The following is a 20696-nucleotide window of genomic DNA, read 5'->3' as shown; positions in this document are numbered from 1 at the left end:
TCAGTGGTTTGGATTTAACAGCTGGGAGAGGCTAGCTCACTAATCTGAGCAGCCATGGAAATTTGGTAAGCTGCTTATCATATCCCATCACAGAGGTGTCCCCTTTCCTTCATACACTCCTGGTGCCCTGGGAAGAATTCCTCCCTTTTCTTTTGGACCATTGCACTTGTGGATTTATGTCTTCTTCACTTTTATTGAAGATTAATTCAGTTGGACATTTTTTCATACACTATCGTGATTATTAGGAACTCATTCATTTGGACACTTATTTACTATTAGTTTTATGGTTATCATTTTTTTGTAGCGCTACACTTTTATGTTATATTGCAATTTGAATCACTGTTGGTTGATTTTGTGTTGGCTGCTGATATTTATCATTTCCTTTTATTCATTATTATTAGCGCGGAAATATTTTTATATTTTTTCTTACATCTCTATACTTACCTGCTCTGTGCAATTAAATTACACAGTGGTCCCAAACCTTCTTCTCAGGGACCCCCTCTGGTGCTGCTGGCTCCTTCTCTCCGCCCAGTGCCTCCACGGGAAGCTGCTTTCTATGGAGGCACTCATGGGTGCTCACTCCTGAGCCCATGCTGCGCACATTGACACGCAGGACTCGGCCCCGTCCCCACTCCCTCGTCACTGGATTTAATTGACGGTGGCTCCCAGTGCCCCAGTCATGGAAGTGAAGGGAGAGAAGAGATGCAGACTTGCACAGCGCTGGATCAAATAAGGGCTCAGGTAAGTGGGGGGTTAGGGGCATCAATGCCTAAATATTTTTTTCCTTAATACAAGGAATGCATTAGGGGAAAAAATGTTTGGGCTTTAGAACCACTTTAAAAAGAGGTGTTCTTCCAAATCAGTTTGACTTCATCCCATCAAAAATACTGTCCTATCATACAAAAAGTTTCATTAACAATTTTGTTTGCCGCATGCCTTTATTTCATAAAACAAAGAGCAATATGCACATGACCATAAGCCACAGAAATCTTAAAGTAGAACGATAGGTAAAACTTTTTTTCATTTTGAATAGCGCATTTTAGAACCGTCAGATTTATTTTTTTGCCATCTGTGTGCCATTGCTATTGGACAGGATGTGAAGGGAAATCTCCGCAAACAGGGAGTGAGAGGGAATCCCCGCAAAGGAAATTTCATGGGGATCCCCAGGTCACCAGAACTAGTGTCCTTCTTGGATGATTTTCCCTCTATTAATTTTCTGGGAACAACCCAACATTTGGGAGGTTCTTTTACTTTCAATGATAATAGTAAACTGGGCAAATAGAGAAGGTGAATCTCCTTAATGGGGGCACAGACCGCAATAGAAACTGACAGGTGTTCTAAACCACCTCCACTCGATCCAAACTAAAAAAAAACCAAAAACTGGATTTTTGACTTACCGTAAAATCCTTTTCTCTTAGGTTCATTGACGGACGCAGTCCTCTGATGCATATCAGTATGGTAATACTGCCCCCGACAGAAGTAGGACACTAGGCAGAAAGAATTTCTGGCTACGCCTATGGGCAGTCCCTGGGGGTATACCCTCTCTCTTCCTGCATAGGATGTCAGTTTTGTATCAAAGCAGTGTCAGAGAAAAGCACACCAACCCACTCAAAAAATTAGAAGGGAGGGTACTGCGTCCGTCAATGAACCTAAGAGAAAAGGATTTTACGGTAAGTCAAAAATCCAGTTTTCTCTATCGTTCATTGATGGACGCAGTCCTCTGATGCATATCAGTAGGGACGTCCCAAAGCAGTACCAAAATGAGGGGTGGGGAGAGAAAAAAACAGTCCCCAAGGCCAACCAGGCAACACAGGACACATCAGAAAAACCAGATAAGGTCCACCTGAAAACAAAACAGGAAAAAAAACACCCTCAATGAAGACCAGGAGGCCCCCTAAACCGCAACCTTACAAAACCTTGCGGCCAAAGGAGGCATCCTCAGATGCCATCACATCCACCTTATAAAAATTGGTAAAGGTGTGAACAGACAACCAGGTCGCTGCCTTGCACACCTAAAGCACAGGCGCATAATGGCGAAAAGCCCAGGAAGCACTGCGCGCCTGAGTAGAGTGCACCTTGACAGGGAGGGGTGGAACCTGACCCCTAATGGAATAGGCCTGCACCACTGTCTGTCTGATCCATCTGGAAATAGTCGCAGCAGATGCAGGCAGCCCTTTCTGCAGGCCATCCATGAGCACAGAGCGAGTCAGACTTGTGAAAAGACTAGGTAGACGCCAAATACACCCTGATCACCTGAACAACAGCCAGGGTATGCAGAGCAAATTCCTTAGGACGTTTAGGCTTAGAGCACAAGGAAGGTAACAGGATGTCCTCATTCAGGTGAAAACTGGAAACCACATTCGCCAGGAAAGACGGATCCGGCCAAAGTACCACCTAGTCCTTGTGAACCACCAGATAGGGAGAACGACAGGACAGCCCTGCCAGTTCGGACACCCTGCACACAGAAGTGATAGCCATCAAGAAGGCCACCTTCCTGAGACTAGGTAAGCAGGGGGACCTCCCGAAAATATTCTCAAAGGGAGGCCTCTGGAGAACCGAAAGAACCAAATTAAGATCCCATGGTGGTAACGGAGGTCGCACCGCAGGTCCAAGTATCGCACCCCCTGGATGAAACTACGCACCAGGGAATGGGTGGCCAATGGCCTCTGGAAGAAAATAGTTAAGGCCGAGACCGGACCTGACCCTTGATAGTACTCAAGGCCAACTTTTGATCAACTCCCCCTTGAAGGAAAGCCAAGATCCGAACCACCAAATAGGAGCGAGGGTGGGTCCCAAGGGACTCACACCACGCAATGTACGACTTCCACGTACAATGATAAATCTTCCTGGAAGTTGCCTTCCTCGCTTTTAGCAGAGTGGGAATCACTGAAGCAGATAAACCCCTGTCCTTCAGCACCTGGCTTTCAACAGCCAAGTCATCAAAGCCAGCGACTGTAAAGGATGGAAGATTGGCCCCTGAGACAGCAGATCCTCCCTGAGAGAAGTCTCCACAGGGCGTCTGCGACAAGCCTGACCAGGTCTGCGTACCAAGCGCGACGAGGCCAGTCCAGAGCCACAAGAATGACCAGAATCCCTTCCGCCCCTATCCTGCGAAGAAGTCTTGGCAGCAACTTGAGAGGAGAAAAGGCTTACATCAGCCGGTACTGGCCCCAGGGGGCCATCAGCGCATCTGCAGCGTCTGCCAGAGGGTCCAGGGAGTGAGCCACAAACCTCTGTACCTTTCTGTTGATTCGAGACGCCAACAGATCCACGTCCCGAGTGCCTCAGCGAAGGCACAACTGGTGAAAACACCTCCGGATGCAGGGACCACCCCCCTGCATCCAAGGCCTGGCGGCTGAGGTAATCCGCCTACCAATTTTCCACTCCTGGAATGTGCACCGTGGAGAGAGCTGGAACATGTCGCTCCGCCCATGGTGACAACTGTCCAGTATATAGGGAGAAAGGATTTCCCCAACTGAAGCATCGGGGACCGAAGTTACCAGACCAGGGACTCTCTGGTCCTGTGGCTTAACCGAATCTGATAATCCATAGAATTCGGGTGTTTGTTCCACTTGAGAAGAATTTCCCTTTGAAGAACCCTCGTGTGGAACTGAGTGAATGAGACCGCCTCGAAGGAGGACACCATCAGTCCCAGTACTCTCATACAGGTCCTAAGGTACAGCCGGTCATTGGACATCAACAAACGAACCGCTGACTGGATTTTCTGGAGTTTTTCCTGGCAGAGGACGAATCCAAGGTCAGGCTCAGATAGACCAGTCTCATGGAAGGGGTCAGAGACAACTTTTGAAGGTTCACGACCCAACCGAACTCCTCCAGATTACTCATGGTGACCCCCAAGTTTTCCGTCAGCAACGCAGGGGACTCCGCACGGAGAATCAGATCGTCCAGGCAGCCCAGGACCGATATCCCCCACTGTCGCAACAGTGCCAGGACCGGGGCCAACACCTTTGTGAAGACCCGAGGAGTGGAGGCGAGACCAAAGGGTAATGCCACAAACTGATAGTGATCTTCTCCCATGGCAAAATGGAGAAACCGTTGGTGAGCAGCACAGATTGGAAAGTGAAGGTAGGCATCCTTGATGGTTATTGAGGCCAGGAAGTCCCCCTGATGTAGGGTGATAAACACGGCTTCACAGCACCTGAAGAAAGAGCGCGCAGGGCCGTACGTGACCCAGCGCATGCTCAGAAACGCGTCGTGCATACCGTGCATATTCCACACACCATACATTCCCTGGTGACGAGACCACGTTCCAGCTTCCACCGCACATCGCAGCCGCTGCCTTAGACGCTGACCGCCGACTGCTGGAGGAGGTAGCCGGCTTCCTTTTCTCCTCTGATCAGCGATCAAGCTTCTGAATTGCTGCACACGAGTGGATGGCACCTCCCAGAGGAATTCCTGATGTCCATGACTTGACACAGCTCGATGACTTTGGTTTCTAGTGAGTTTATATCACCTATGCCTTGTTATTAATAAAGACTGTCTGCACTTAGAGCGCTCTCTCTCTTTTTCTTTTCCCCTGATGTAGGGAGGCCACCACTGTGCGAATAGTTTCCATCTTGAACTTTTGAGCGCGCACAAACACATTCAGTGCCTTTAGGTCCAGGATCAGCGGCCGCACCTTGCCCTCCTTTTTGTTAACCGTGAACAGGTTGGAATAAAACTTTTGAAAGCGTTCAACGTACTGAACATACACTATTACTCCTTGCTGTAGCAAGTCCTGCACTGCCCCATAGAGCGCTCGCAAGCTATCCGGGGATATGTGGACATTGGAAGGGAAAAACCTGACCAGAGGAACGGATCGAAATCGATCTTGTATCTGGACCGCACAACCTCCCGGACCTATTTGTCTGGAATCCGGGCCAGCCAAACGTCCGAGAACCGGCAAAGGCGTCCCCCCACCCCATTCACGGGTGAGGGCGCACCTTCAGGCCGACAGGGCCTTGTCTGGCAGAACCGGACTTCTGTTTCCCAGACCAGGGACGCTTGGAAGCACTCGAGGGAGCCTTGAAGAGCTTAGCCTTATCGGCTGCCCTAGAGGGACGAGAATACTTTCTGTGAGCTGAAAAGGATGGCAAGAGTCCCTACCCCTGGAAGCCTGAAGGAGAAAGGTACTCACCCCCCCCCGTAACCCCCGGAGGGTAGCTCCAAACAGATGGCCCCCCTGAAAGGGGAGTTCCGTCAAGGCCTTCTTAGAAGCCTGATCCGCAGAACACTGCAGCCAGAGCATTCGCCTCATGACCACCGCCAAAAACGACAGACGACCCAAAAGGGAAGCATTGCAAGCATACTGCAGCACCTGCACCATCTGGTCCAACAGTTCCCCAAATTCAGGAGGGACAGGCTGGCCCTCCACGTCATGGTGTAGCAGCTTCGCCCATTCAGTCACCGTTTGAATGACAAGGGCCTAAGCAAAGGCAGGCCGTAGCACAATCCCCACCATAGCGTACATGTTTCCGGCCACAGCCTCCGCCTTCCTATCCTCTGGGTCCTTAAAGGATGGGGAATTTTCCACCGGAATCACGGTAGCCTTATTAAGTCTGGAGACTGGGGGATCCACCTTAGGTGGCACTGACCACTTCACCAGAGACTCCTCTAAAGGGTAGCGCCTGGTAAACCGCGTAGACCCCCCGGGAAAACGTGTCCGCCGCTCCCATTCTTTGGCGAGCAGGCCAACAAAATAAGTGGGGAAGGGAAAAGACTTTTCCACCCTCTGAGGCTTTTGGGTGCCGAAGGCCACCCGCGCCCCAGGAGCGGCGACAGCCGCATCCTCTAAATTTTAGGGTTACGCGCATCGGAACAACCAGTGCGTCCTCCCCCGCAGCACAAAAGGCAGAAAGCTCATCCTCACTATCAGAGGAGGCACGACGCGGGGTACCCGTGTTTGCGGTGGCTGGATCAGAGTCCAAGACATCAGAGGAGGCAAGGGTAGGAGGGGGTCCTTTCTGCGCACCCCAGCCCTCTAAATGCCACCTCCACCCGGGACACAAAAGGACAGAAAAAGGGTCCGCGTCCACCCCAAAATCCACCAGTGAAGGGGGGGGGGGTGGGGAACGTTTACTCACCATACCGGGAACACGGGCGGGCGCCATCTCATGACATGACCCCACAACACCGGAGTAGGGGGGCTGTCAGCCAAATAGGAACGCTGCGACATCAGCCTAGACCCTGTCGTGTGCGTCCTGGCGAGGAGTTTAACTCGCGGGGCCGGTCCCCGTCCAGCAGGACTAGGTCGCGACGGACCCAGCGTGGAGCTAAGGCCTGCACACGCTCGCTGGCCAGACTGGGGTGACCACTGGATATGGGGGTCCAGTCTGTCGCCCAGCCCGGCATAATTGCTTGAAGATCTCACAGGAAAAACGATCCAGAGAAAAAAAAAAAAAATAGCTAAAAAAAAAAAAAAAAAAAAAAAAAATCTACATAAAAAATTACTTCTATGCCAGGACCAAAGATCCCAGCAAGGAACTAGGTCCTTACTCCAGACTAGGCAGATTAAAACTGACATCCTATGCAGGAAGAGAGAGGGTATACCCCCAGGGACTGCCCAAAGGCGTAGCCAGAAATTCTTTCTGCCTAGTGTCCTACTCCCGTAGGGGGGCGTTATTACCCTACTGATATCCATCAGAGGACTGCGTCCGCCAATGAATGATAGAGAAATTGTTTTTAGTTATACTTTAAGACCCTAACCTTATTATATCTTACTGCACTAGAGAGGATTTTTTTTTTTACATACACCGAGAAAAGCACTGCAACTTTTTATTAGATAACATTATCTGTTTTTCATTGCATTTAAAACAGTATTAAACCCAAAACAAAAAATGTAATATATTACAGCTGGCCAATTATTATATGTGGTGGCTGCATTGGTTTTCTTTACTTAGACTTTTCCCACTCTATTTTCACCTGGTGATCTGGCCAGTAATATACCTCCTGTATTATGGTGCCTCCACTTTGGATGAAAGAGCACAGGGGGCACCTTTGGACAGCAGCACTGGAAATCTTGGGGGAGAGAAGCATTGGATATACTAGCAGATGTAAATACAGTAACAAATTGAAGTCAAACTCCAGCTCACACTTTATAAGCAGTTACAACAGATTTTTTTCCTTTTGGGATGACGATTTCAAAAAAATAAAAGCCAATCATAAGCACCCCTGCTAGTGTTAAATGGTTTGTCGCATCTCTGTAACTGATACATTCTGCTGAAGAGCTTGTTCTTTTGAAAATAACAGACTTCGACGGGATCACTAGATGTAAAAAGGGGAATGCCATCACATCTAAGAATGGGTAAGCTGCAATTTAATGTTTGCTTTTGGGTTTAACACTGTTTTACGTGTGACTTCAGGTATACGGCTTGCTAAGTATGGGATAATCGATGGACAAATTAATCCTATGGTCTCTTGTCCATTTTTACCATAAAGTGTCTGAAAATTCATCAAAGTGAATGCAGAATAGGGTCATACTGCAACCTTAAGATATGCAGTAAGTCAAACACAGGCAAAATTACTTTTCTAAAAGGTAATAAGGCACTTGTTACCCTAGAGATAAAAGGCACCTATTACCCATCATCCAGTGGGCATTTGTTTAATTAAGGACAACACTTTTTTTGCCTCGTGTGTTTACTACACTAGCAATATTTTAACAAGAACATGAACACATATGACTATGTACGAATATCAAACTCTCTCCTATCTTACAGTTTAGACATCTCAAACAAATGTCCTGCATGTAGTTTCCCCACTTTATAGAACAGAGCTAATGAATCTGATGGTAAAGTTTGATCAAAATCATACAGGATTGCAATTTTATACACATACAGTATACAATGTGTGTGTGTGTGTGCGCAAGAAAAAGTATATGAACTGGTTTTCTGCAGTAGTTTGCCATAAAAAATGGATTTTTGTAAAATCTTACCGTAAAATCCTTTTCTCTTAGCTCATTGACAGACGTAGTCCTCGGTGATTCAACACCCTCGGGTTATGCTGCCCTCTACAGGAGTAGGACTAGACAGGAAAGAAAACGTTCTGGCCACACCCTAGGGGCAGTCCCAGAGGGTATATCCTCTCACTTCCTGCTCTAGCAAATCAGTTATGTCACAAAGCAGTGTTCAGAGAATTTAACCCAACCCAACTCAAAAACAGAGGGGCGGGTACTACGTCTGTCAATGAGCTAAGAGAAAAGGATTTTACGGTAAGATTTTACAAAAATCCATTTTTCTCTATCGCTCATTGACAGACGTAGTCCTCGGTGATTCAACACCCTCGGGACGTCCCAAAGCAGTACCACAAATGAGGGGTGGGAAAATGGAAATCAAATCCAATCTAGAAGGCCCAACCGCTGCCAACTAGAAGTTTACAATGCTCATCCTCAATGATGAGACTCAACAGAAATTTTTCAACAGAAAAAAACCCCCGAGGTAGACCACCGGTCTCCTCAAATTGCGGCCTGCAAAACCTTGCGGCCAAATGAGGCATCCGCCGATGCCATCACATCAATCTTATAAAATTTTGTAAAGGTATGTACCGACGACCAGGTGGCCGCCTTACATACCTGGATCACTGACGCCTGATGGCGATAGGCCCAGGAAGTACTGAGCGTTCGAGTGAAGTGCGCCCTAACAGGGAACGGAGGATTCCGACCCTTAATAGAATAAGCCTGTACCACCGTCTGACTGATCCATGTAGATATGGTCGCGGCAGACACAGGCAACCCCCTTCAAGGGCTATCCGTGATCACAAAAAGTGAGTCCGTCTTACGAAAACAAGTTCGTAGTAGTCAAGTGTATCCTTCTGAACCCCATCCAAGGAGTGTAATGCAAACTCCCAAGGATGGTTAGTCTTAGGACCCGGGGAAGGTAACACAATACTTTTATTCAGATGAAAAACTCTGAAAACCACTTCAGGAAGGAAGGATGGATTCGGAAGAAGAACCACCTTATCCCTATGAACCACCAGATATGGGGAACGACAAGATAATGCGGCCAGTTCTGACACCCTGCGTGCAGAAGTAATGGCCACCAAGAAGGCCACCTTCTGGGATAATGTAAGCAAGGGAATCTCCCTAATATCTTCAAAGAGAAGTTTCTGAAGAACCGACCACACTAAATTAAGATCCCAGGCGGTAAGGGTGCGCGCACTGGCGGAGCCAGATGTCGCACCCCCTGGATGAAATTCAGCACCAAGGAATGATTAGCCAAAGGTTTCTTGAAAGAAGATTGCTAACGCCGAAAACCTGACCCTTGATCGTGCTCAAGGATAGTTTCTGCTCAACCCCTTGTTGCAGACAGACCAAAATTTGGGTCACCGAATAGGTATGTGGGGGAAATCTAATAGATTCACACCATGCAATATAAGACTTCCATGTGCTGGAAGTCGCTTTCCTTGCTTTAACTGGAGGTAGGAATAACTGAAGCGGACACTCCCTTGTCCTTCAGTACCTGGGTCTCAATGGCCAGGCCATTAAGCCAGCGACTGTAAAGCAAGATGGAAGATCGGTCCCTGAGACCGCAAATCCTCCCTGAGAGGAAGTCTCCAAGGAGCGTCCGCGACTAGCCTCACCAAGTCGGCGTACCAGGCTCGACGAGGTCAGTCCGGAATTTCCAGAATAACTGGAATTCCCTCCACCTCTATCCTGCGAAGAAGTTCCCGCAGCAACTTGAGAGGATGGAAGGCATGCCGTAGCCGATACTGCCCCCATGGGGCGATCAGCGTTTCTGCTGCGTCCGCTAGAGGATCGCGGCGCCAGCTACAAACCTCCGCACCTTCCCGTTAAGCCAAGGTGCCAACAGATCCACATCCGGGATGTCCCAATGAAGGGACAGCTAGTGAAAAACCTCTGGATGAAGAGGCCATATGCGATTGGATCCGAATCGGGCTGCTCTAGAGCTGCTCGATCCAGTAAATCAGACAAAATCTGATCGCTCTCAGTTCCGATACCCTTATTGGTAATCTGGATACTATCGGAAGAAATGACTTCCCCTGGTTGAGCATCGGAGACTTCCTGGTCCGCTCGCTCAACCGGATCCGATTGTCCAGGGAATCGGAATTCTGATTCCATTAAAAAAGAATCTCCTTCAGGAGAATTCGGGTATGAGACTGGGTATACGGTACTGCCTCTAAGAAGGCCACCATCAGTCCCAGCCAATTGACGGACAGCAACATCCGAATCGTTGACTGAACCTTCTGGAGTTTCTCCGCAAGGAGAAACTCTCTTGCCCAGGATGTATCTAACCTTAGGCCCAGATAGTTCAGTCTCCTGGTGGGAACCAGGGATGATCTTTGGGAAAGCGAAAAAACGCTGATGTCCTGCGATGATGGGGATATAAAGATAGGCCTCCTAAATGTCTATGGACGCCAGGAAATCCCCCTGATGCAGGGAGGCCACCACTGTACGGATGGACTCTATTTCTTCCCAAGTCCAGATTTGGACGCACCTTGCCCTCTTTCCTGGGCATTGTGAATAGGTTCGAATAGAACCCCTGAAACCGTTCAATGTTAGAAGGGAAGAATCGCACCGGTGGAAGTGATCGAAACTCGATCCTGTGTCCTCCAGAAACCGGTGAAGACATCCCCCCCACCCCAGAGATGGGTAGGGGCGCATCAGGCTGTATCTTCAGGCTTGGCTGAGCCGGACTTTTTGTTTAGCCGACCAGCGCCCTTTGAAACCCCTCTAAAGGGGCTTTGGAGGGTTTCGCCTTATCGCCCGCCCTCGCGGAACGAACAACTCTTTATGAGCAGAAAAGGAAGGTCCTCGTTAGTTACGAGGTCCTTTTATCCTAACAGTCTGTGGCAAGACAGTAGGTTGTACCGTCTATCCTATAAAGAGGAATTCCTCAAACGGATAGCACCTAGCCATGCGTTTGGAACTAACAGGGGTTCGTTTCAAAACGACCCCATTTGGGTAAAGGAAAATCCTTCGCCCTTTTGGTAGGCTAACAAGTACCAAAAAGGAATCTCAGTCTCAGCTACCTCTGCCGGTGTAACCTCAAGACTAAAGGTTTCCCGGACGGACACAACTAGTGCATCCACCACTCTTGTGCTATGGCGGAGGCAGAAACGTGCTCCTCACTGCTGAGGAGACATTACCTGAGACAACAGCCCCTGAAGTATCTGATAAACAATAGGGGTAGGCGGGGGTCGCTTCTTGACCCCCGTCCCTGACAGGCCACCTCCACCCGGGATACCAAAGACTCCAAAACTGCCGATAATGCATTAAAAACAAGTGGGGTACTGGAGGGTCCTGGGGCCACCTTGAGGGGATCAGGTGGGGATACCTATGCGGCAGGGTCAATGATTATACAAGACACTTGCCAGCGACAAAAAATGACAAAGTAAAAAACTTTTTTTTTTTTTTTGTGTCCCCCAGTCGCAACAGCGCCCCTCAGTGTTACCTGCCTTTTTGGACCCCACAGAGAGAGAGAGAGAGAGAGAGAGAGAGAGAGAGAGAGAGACCCCAAGGCTCATCCCTGATGCACAGAAGTTTTCATCAGCTTGCTCAGTGCTTGTCTTGTTACAGACAGGAAGTCTTTGGCCCTATTTCCTGGGTAAAGGAGGCGGCTCCGCCCCTTAACATGCCTGCCGGCGCCTCCCCCTGGCTCCATGAGGTGTTTGAGTCACCTCAAACATGGCCGCCCCCATGCTGGAGACACGAGGCTACACCAAAATGGCGGCCTCGTGCGATCTACCAGACAATGGCGGCGGCCTGCACAGAATAGCGGCATGTCTGCAGAAGGATCTCGGCCTCACAACCCTTCACCCTCATGGTGGTCAGCGTGGTCGGCGGTACCGGACCCTGGCGGGCCGTATGCGGTCCGTGGCCGTCGGGAGGCATCTGCTTAGCTGGAGGAATGATCTGGAATGCAGTATACATGTATAGACATCGCCCTGTGGCTTCTGACAGGTAGGATACCTTATACTATCACAGTAAAGTTCTAGTACTGCCACTGACTACAATCATTTTCACATTTTTACAACTAGATTGTCAGCTCCCAAACCAAGCCTCCTGGCTTCTTGTACACAAAAATCACACTCAATTAGGGGGATCTGTGACATGTTATAGGATAGAGGGGAACCCATCCTTACCATTACAGAGAGGGGCCCGCGTTCACCACAAGACCCGTCAGGGGAAAAGGGGGAACATACTACTCACCATACCGGAACCAGGCGGGCGCCAACTCTTGACAGTACCCCTCTCCACCGGGGTGGGAGGGCTGTCGACCAATACGGACGCCGTGACTCATGGTCTTTGGTGTTTCAGCGAGACGTTTAACTCGCAGGGTCAGTCCCCGTCCAGTGGAACTATGTCGCGGCCGACCCAGCACGGAGCTATGGCCTGCACGCGCTCGTAGGCTGAACTGGGGTGACCACTGGATCTCAACATCCAGCCGTCGCCCAGTTCAGCTTTCTTGCTTGAAGATCTCACAGGAACACTGGAGAAAAAAAGCTGTCTAAAAAATCTTTTCTAAAGAAAAAAATCCTGCCAGGACCGAAGATCCCAGCAAGGTATCTAGGTCCTTACTCCTAACTAGACAGAAAAAAACTGATTTGCTAGAGCAGGAAGTGAGAGGATATACCCTCTGGGACTGCCCCTAGGGTGTGGCCAGAACGTTTTCTTTCCTGTCTAGTCCTACTCCTGTAGAGGGCAGCATAACCCGAGGGTGTTGAATCACCGAGGACTACATCTGTCAATGAGCGATAGAGAAAATGTGATCTAATCGTGATAGGGGAGAAGTCCTGGTTCTCAACCACCGGGAACAAAGGAGAAGGCAAAGAGGCTATCGAGCCCTCCTCACATATCTTACGTCCCAGCCTCAGGGTGGCCCCTACGGTCGGGTGGTCGGACACCAGTTTCGGTAAGTCGGCAGCACCCCACAGGAGGGATTCCAGAGGAGAATCTCCATGACTCGGTTCAATCCTGACCCACTGTTTCAGTTGGCCATGGACGTGCCAGTCTATAATCCTCGCCAGATGACAGGCTGCGTAGTACATTGTCGCATCCGGGAAAGCCATGCCTCCACTTAACTTGGGCATACGGAGAACCTTCAGCGCAAGGCGGGGGGCCCTCACCCAGAAAAACTTCCGGAAAGTTTCATTGATTTTACGTAGGAAGAACGGGGGGAACAGAGATTGGAAGGGCTTGCAACACATAGAGAAGACGAGGCATAACATTCATTTTAATAATGTTGCAACGCCCGAAACAATCAATCACTTTAAAGAAAAAGTGGGTGGATTCTTGTTTTTAATAGCTGGTTGAACTTTCTTTGGAAGCAATGACTTCAAGCAAGTGCTTTCAGTAGCTCTGGGTCAGACCTGATCAAACTTCAAGAGGAATTTTTTGACCATTCCTCTTTACAAAACTGCAAAACATTTCTAGGAAGTCTTTTGTGAATGGCTCTTAAAGTCACAGCATCTCTATGGGGTGAAGGTCTGGGCTCTGGGCCACTCCAAAAAGGCACATTTTCTTTTTTCTGAAGCCAGATTGTGGTGGCTTTACTTCAATGCTAATGGTTCATTGTCCTGCTGCATCCCCCAACTTCTACTAAGCTTCAGCTGGTGGGCAGACCATACATAGACTAAAAGGTGTTAAAGTGGTTCTAAAGGCTGAAGTTTTTTTTTGTAACCTAAATGCATTTTCTGCATGAAGGTAAAAAACCTGAGTGTCTATGGGGATAAAGCGCCGGCTATGGAGTGAGCCCGCACAAGTGCCCCAATGGCAAGCGACTTGCTATGGTGGGCACTCAGTGACGGAAAGGAGCCAGGAGCGCCAGCGGGCACCTGAGGAGGAGAATCAGGGTTGAAACCATTGCACAGTGCAGGTAAGTTTAACATGTTTGCCATCAAAAAAAAAAATATTTAAATATAGAATTAGAGAAATAAGGGTTTACAATCACTTGAAGTCAAATTACAATCTTCATTTTCAAATAACATTTCTAATACTTACATTTTCAGGTCCTTTTCTACAGTTCTGTTGCAGAAGTTAAATCTGATAGTAACCTCAGTATTCTTATGAACTGTCTCACTGTACTCATCCTTCATTACGTCACTAGAAAATATATACAATCTATATAAGCAGATAATAGATATATGAATAAAAAAAAAAAAAAAAAATTAAATGGTCAACTAAGGGCAAAAATCTTTTGAGCTTTTGTCACCACTTTAAACCCTGGCACAGCATAAATACAACACAAAAAAGTCAAATACACTGGGTGCCATCCACAAGACTACAACACCTATTTCTCTGTATGGCAAACCAGTATAGATAGACTTTGTTTCTATAAAAGCTTCTGATCGTCATTGAGTTAAGGAGATACTAAAAATAGAAATGATCACTTACACAAGCCAAGAAATTCCTTTTCTTGTAAGCTCCTGTACAAGCAGCAAGTCCGAGGCAACTTTACAATAGTAGCAAACAATCCCAGTAACAGCCTATTGGAAGAAAAAAAAAAAAAAAAAAAAAGTGTTGTTTTTATGGTAGATTTATATCAATGGTGACCACAGTGGTTGTGTTGAGTTAGACAGCCAATTCAAAATGAATGAACTGTAATGCACCTTAACGCCTGAAAATTTTGGTTCTGCTGCATTTTTTGCATCATACCCCAATGACAATAGCAGCCTCCAAAATCAGTATTGGCAGAAGTATTAAAATCTCTCAACACTGGTGCTCAGTATCAGTGCCATTTAACCACACCCCCCCCCCACCCCCCTGTTGCATTGGTGGTCATTGCCTTGTTTTTTTTTTTTGTTTGTTTTTTTTTTTGTTTTTTAAGTGCTAGAAACCCAAAATTGTATCAAACTACTAACAAATTAACTGAAATTGACGAGGTAATTGTTTTTTCTCCAATATTTCAAAACAGCCCCAACAATATCAAACTGACCACACATTTCAGATCCCAGCTAGAGGTTTTTGGACCACATTACCTTTGCAAGATTGCAGATTCACCCCTTGCCCATACAAATGAGAGGAACATACGTTCAAAAGAACAGATCTTACAGGCTGAGAATATTCACCCAGATTATTCATCTTGGTTCAGGGCTCAGCCTTTTAGACACCAGCTTCTGCCTATACTGCCCCCTCCTATCAAAATGACAGGTATGGATACAAAATGTATCCAATAAATTTTGGTATAGCAAAAGATACAGAACATGCATAGTCCGATTAAAAAATAGTACAATGATGTACAAAAAAAAAAAAAAAACTATATTACTAACCTTTGCTAAATTTGCATCATAATCCAGGTCATAAGGCGTTTGAAGTTTCGGCACATATACTAGCAGAATTAAAGCACAGCATTAATTCAAGGGTCATTGCAAACCAAGCTGAAGCACAAAACAAAACAAAGCTTTGCTGTATGAATTATTTAATATGCTGTCTTCAAACTCCCAAATAAAAAAAGGTTAGAACAAACACAATCCAAAGCAACCGGCTGCCTTTGCAGTATCTCTTGTACACAGAAAGTCTAAAGTGGTTCTAAAGGCTGAAGGTTTTTTAAAAAAAAAAAAAAAAAAAAAAACCTTCTGGGTGCAATTCCACCCAGCCCCTCCTACTTACCTGAGCATGATCTTGATCCAGCAATGTGCATGAGAGCAGCGTCTCTCGGGGGGGTCTCTCTCCCTCCACTGCCTTTACACAGCAGCAGGAGCTATTGGGGGCACTCAGCAGGGGGGGTGAGGAGCCAGGACCACTGGTCGGAGGCCCAAAAAAGAAGAGGATTGGGGCTGCTCTCTGCAAAAACATTGCACAGAGCAGGTAAGTATAACACGGTATTTATTTAATCTTTCCTTTAGAAACACTTTAGGCTACAAAATTGCCTGTATTAAAGCATTCTGACAGATGTTCTGACTTAAGTAGCTACATGCTTCTCTAAAGTTAGTGACAAAAGTACTGAAGAATGTAAACTAGAATTTTCAAAAGGTCAGCAATGACCACGTACATATTTCACCCAGTAAAGTATACCTTTAATGACAAAACAGCACTAAGCAGGCTCATTCACACTACCCCATTGCGGTAGTAATGCCACTTACGCATACTGGTGCATTATTATTTTTTTCCTTCATTTTAACCTTGTAATAATAATGTACCTGCCACCATGTACTGGAGTGTGTTACCAAAAATGCTGCATATACAATTTTCAGTCCGTTGCGGTATGTTGGCAGTCCATGCAAATGAATAAACTGCCGTATTACAATGCACAATACCGCATGTACCTTTATTGCTACGCAACAGACTGGCGTGGTGCGAATAGGTCTCTAGGGTTTACAAAACTTTTTTTTTTTTTCACAAAAAGTCTGGGATAAGCAAAATTTGGCAATCAACAATCAGGGATAGTACTACTACCACGTAGGGGATTCCTTTGTGCGCTGCACACTGCGCCATGATTGAGCAAAGTTTGGGGCTGTGGGGGGTCTGTGGGCAGAGGGCTTATCTGAATGTGGAAGCCCCCTTTAAGAAGGGGGTCCCCAGATCCTGGCTCCCCCCCCCATGTGAATGAGTATGGGGTACCCATTCACCAAAAAAGTGTCAAAAAGTAAGACAGTTCAAAAATTCCTTCATTAAGGAAAAAAAAAAAAAAAAAGTGTCCCAGATATAAATCCATAGTCCATCACACCACCTGCCACACCCGAGAAAAAAACAAAAACAAAAAAATAAAATAAACCAAAACGCTCCGCACTTATTGATGGCCGACCTCCGAATGCCTCCTAGCCATTTGACAGTTCTTATATAGGCAAGGGTGGGGGTCACCTGGTGTCACCGACGCAGTATGCACCAGTCCGTGACATCAAAAGGGGAGGCAGTGCCCCTCCTGCCCCACAGCATCCCCTTATGGTTCAGGAGGTGGGGTGTACATTTGTCTCCCCCCCTTGCCTTACCTGCCAGGAAGAGTGCTCGGATAAGGGTCTGGTATTGATTTTGGGGGGGGGGGGGGGGGGTAGGACTCCACGCCGTTTTTGTAAAAAACGTTAGCGTTTTCCATAACTCCATAAAAGACCTGAAGGGTTATTCTTCTTGGTAGCAATTGCAACCGCGAGTCAGTTTAAATGTGGTTTGACTTATTTTTATTACTTTAGAAATGTCATTTGTGCTGCAGCATGTTCTATGCATGCTACAGATGTGCCACTTTACAGATAGACTAAGGGGACCCCCCCCCCCAGGCACTAAATTTAAAGGAATTTTTCCTTTATTGTTGCACTTTAACCTCCTCCCACCCAGAGACTATATAAACGACCGGGTGGAAGCTCCGTCGTTCTGAGTGGATGTTCCCGTACGTCCCTCGAGACGAGCGAAGACGCACAGAGGCACGATGCCTTGAAGGCCGTGATCACAGGACACAGCCAAGACGAGATCGGGACATGGGCTCTGTGATTGTCCCTTCCGATCACGTGATGGCTGTGTCCAATCACAGCCTTCATAATGTATGGTCTCTGACAATTCTCCCTGCTGAGCTCAGTAAGAGCTCAGTGCGGGGGGGGGGGGGGGGGGGGGGAAATGTGCAAGATCTGTGACAGCTCTGTGTGGAAGGATGATTTTACACACAGAGCTGTCACAGATCCCCCACAAACAGTACACCAAGCACTACTGTCACCTCTGTCCCTATACACATCTATCAGCGTCCCCATAAAACCTCTGTACCAATGCACAAAACATCTGTCAGTCCCCCATCACATCTGTACCAGTGCAAAAAACATCTGCAATAGTGCACCATTGTGACATCAACATCTGTCAGTGTAACAGTGTCCCACCAATAAATAAATAAAACATTTAAAGCGCCCCCATGCTCGCGTGTAAAGGCGAATGCATACGTTGTGGTCGCATACGTAAACCGCAATAACACCACACGTGAGGTATCGCCACGAATGTCAGAGTGAGAGCAATAATTCTAGCACCAGACCACCTATGTAACTCTAAACTGGTAACCAATAAAGGCTTTTAAAGCATCGCCTATGGAGATTTTCAAATACCGAAGTTTGATGCCATTTCACTAGTGTGCGCAATTTTAAGGTGTAATATGTTTGGCATCTATTTATCCAGCACAATGCAATATTTTACCAAAAATGTGGGTATTATATTTTCTGTGTGTGCATTGAAATGTATTAAAATATATTTATGCATTAGTGTGTAAAACTGCGTTCGAAAAAACTGCTGCGCAAATACCTTGAGCCATAAAAATGTGAAAAACCCACCATTTTATTCTCCAGGGCCTCTCCTATAAAGATATATGTTTGGGGATTCTTAGTCATTTTTTTTTTTCATTTTTACAGATTTTTACTTGTAAACAAAAAGGGTCAGAAGAAGGCCTGGTCTTAAAATGTATTATGGCTGAAGGTGCTATTTGGATGTTGCGCTTATCTATGTGGCCACGCTGTGAAAAAGTCTAACACGCGTGGTATCGCCATACTCAGGAGTAGCAACAGAATGTGTTTTGTGATGTAGCTGCCAAGTATGGCAATGCCGTGTGTGAGAAATAACTTGTTAATGTGACATTTTTTGTGAAAAAAAAACAATTTCTTAATTTTCCAAAGTAGTGTGGGAAAAAGTTACACCTTCAAAAAAACTCACCATGCCTCTTACTATATGCCCTAGACTGTCCACTTTCCAAAAAGGGGTAATTTGGGGGATATTTGTACTGTCTTGACATGTTAGGGCCTCAAGAAAGGAGATAGACCATCAGTACATCAGGTGTGATCAATTTTCAGTGATTGGTACCATAGCTTCTACACTCTTTCACACAGACCAAATAATATACCCTGATTTGGGTTATTTTTATTTTAAAAAAAATAGAGCAGTATAAATTTGTCAAAATGTATTTTGAGAAATTTGCAAAATTGTATAACAATGAAAAACACATTTTTTTCAAAATTTTTGGTCTTTTTTAATTTGTAGTGCAAAAAATAAAAACCCCAGTGGTGAATACAGTATCTCACAAAAGTGAGTACACCCCTCACATTTTTGTAAATATTTTATTATATCATTTCATGTGACAACACTGAAGAAATGGCACTTTGCTACAATGTAAAGTAGTAAGTGTACAGCTTGTATAACATTGAAAATATGCTGTCCCCTTCAAAATAACACACAGCCATTAATGTCTAAACTGCTGGCAACAAAAGTGAGTACACTCCTAAGTGAAAATGTCCAAATTGGGCCCAATTAGCCATTTTCCCTCCCCCGTGTCATGAGACACGTTAGTGTTACAAGGTCTCAGGTGCGAATGGGGAGCAAGTGTGTTATATTTGGTGTTATCGCTCTCACTCTCTCATACTGGTCACTGGAAGTTCAACATGGCACCTCATGGCAAACAACTCTCTGAGGATCTGAAAAAAAGAATTGTTGCTCTATATAAAGATGGCCTAGGCTATAAGAAGATTGCCAAGACCCTGAAAATGAGCTGTAGCATTGTGGCCAAGACCATGGTTTAACAGGACAGATTCCACTCAGAACAGGCCTCACCATGGTCTACCAAAGTTAAGTGCACCTGTTCAGCATCATATCCAGAGGGTGTCTTTGGGAAATAGACGTATTAGTTCTGCCAGTATTGCTGCAGAGGTTGAAGGGGTGGGGGGGTCAGCCTGTCAGTGCTCTGACCATACACTGCATCAAATTGGTCTGCATGGTTGTTGTCCCAGAAAGAAGCCTCTTCTAAAGATGATGCACAAGAAAGCCCGCAAACAGTTTGCTGAAGACAACTGAAGATTACTGGAACCATGTACTGTGGTCTGATGAGACCAAGATTAAAATATTTAGTTCAGATGGTGTCAAGCATGTGTGGTGGCAACCAGGTAAGGAGTACAAAGACAAGTGTGGCTTGCCTACAGTCAAGCATGGTGGTGGGAGTGTCATGGTCTGGGGATGCATGAGTGCTGCAGGCACTGGGGACCTACAGTTCATTGAGGGAACTATGAATGACAACATTTACTGTAACATATTGAAGCAGACCATAATCCCCTCCCTTCAGAGACTGGGAAGCAGGGCAGTATTCCAACAAGATAATGACCCCAAACACACCTCCAAGATGACCACTGCCTTGCTAAGAAGCTGAGGGTAAAGGTGATGGAATGGCCAAACATATCTCCAGACCTAAACCCTATTGAGCATCTGTGGGGCATCCTCAAAAAACGGAAGGTGGAGGAGCACAAGGTCTCCAATATTCACCAGATCCGTGATTCCATCATGGAGGAGTGGAAGAGGACTCCAGTGGCAACCTGTGAAGCTCTGGTGAACTCCATCCCCAAGAGGGTTAAGGCAGTGCTGGAAAATAATGGTGGCCACACAAAATATTGGCACATTTGGCCCAAATTGGACATGTTCACTTAGGGGTGTACTCACTTTTGTTGGACTGTGACATTAGACATTAATGGCTGTGTGTTGAGTCATTTTGAGGGGACAGCAAATTTACACTGTTATACAAGCTGTACACTCACTACTTTACATTGTAGCAAAGTGTCATTTCTTCAGTGTTGTCACATGAAAAGATAGAATAAAATATTTACAAAAATGTGAGGGGTGTACTCACTTTTGTGAGATATTGTAAATACCACCAAAAGAAAGCTCTATTTGTGTGAAAAAAAATAAAAAAATTGGGTATAATGTTGCATGACCGTGTAATTGTCACTCAAATTGTAAGAGCGCTGAAAGCTGAAAATTGGCCTGGGAAGGAAGGGGATCAAAGTACCCATTATTGAGGTGG

At 46.4% G+C, this 20696-nt stretch overlaps 1 protein-coding gene across 1 annotated transcript in view; it reads right to left on the bottom strand.

Annotated features, from left to right (window-relative positions):
• Positions 1-20696, bottom strand: part of TBK1 (TANK binding kinase 1) — a 144958-nt gene that overhangs the window by 42251 nt on the left and 82011 nt on the right. Inside the window, exons 10-12 of the mRNA XM_082255185.1 lie at positions 15223-15281; positions 14348-14439; positions 13955-14056 (exon numbers count right to left, since the gene is read on the bottom strand). Coding sequence (XP_082111311.1) covers positions 13955-14056; positions 14348-14439; positions 15223-15281 — 253 coding nt within the window. The remainder of the gene's footprint in view (positions 1-13954; positions 14057-14347; positions 14440-15222; positions 15282-20696) is intronic.

The sequence above is a fragment of the Pelophylax lessonae genome, assembly GCF_965119305.1.
Source record: "Pelophylax lessonae genome assembly, chromosome: 4".
Lineage (NCBI taxonomy): Eukaryota > Metazoa > Chordata > Amphibia > Anura > Ranidae > Pelophylax > Pelophylax lessonae.
This window is presented reverse-complemented; position numbering and strand designations above follow the sequence as displayed.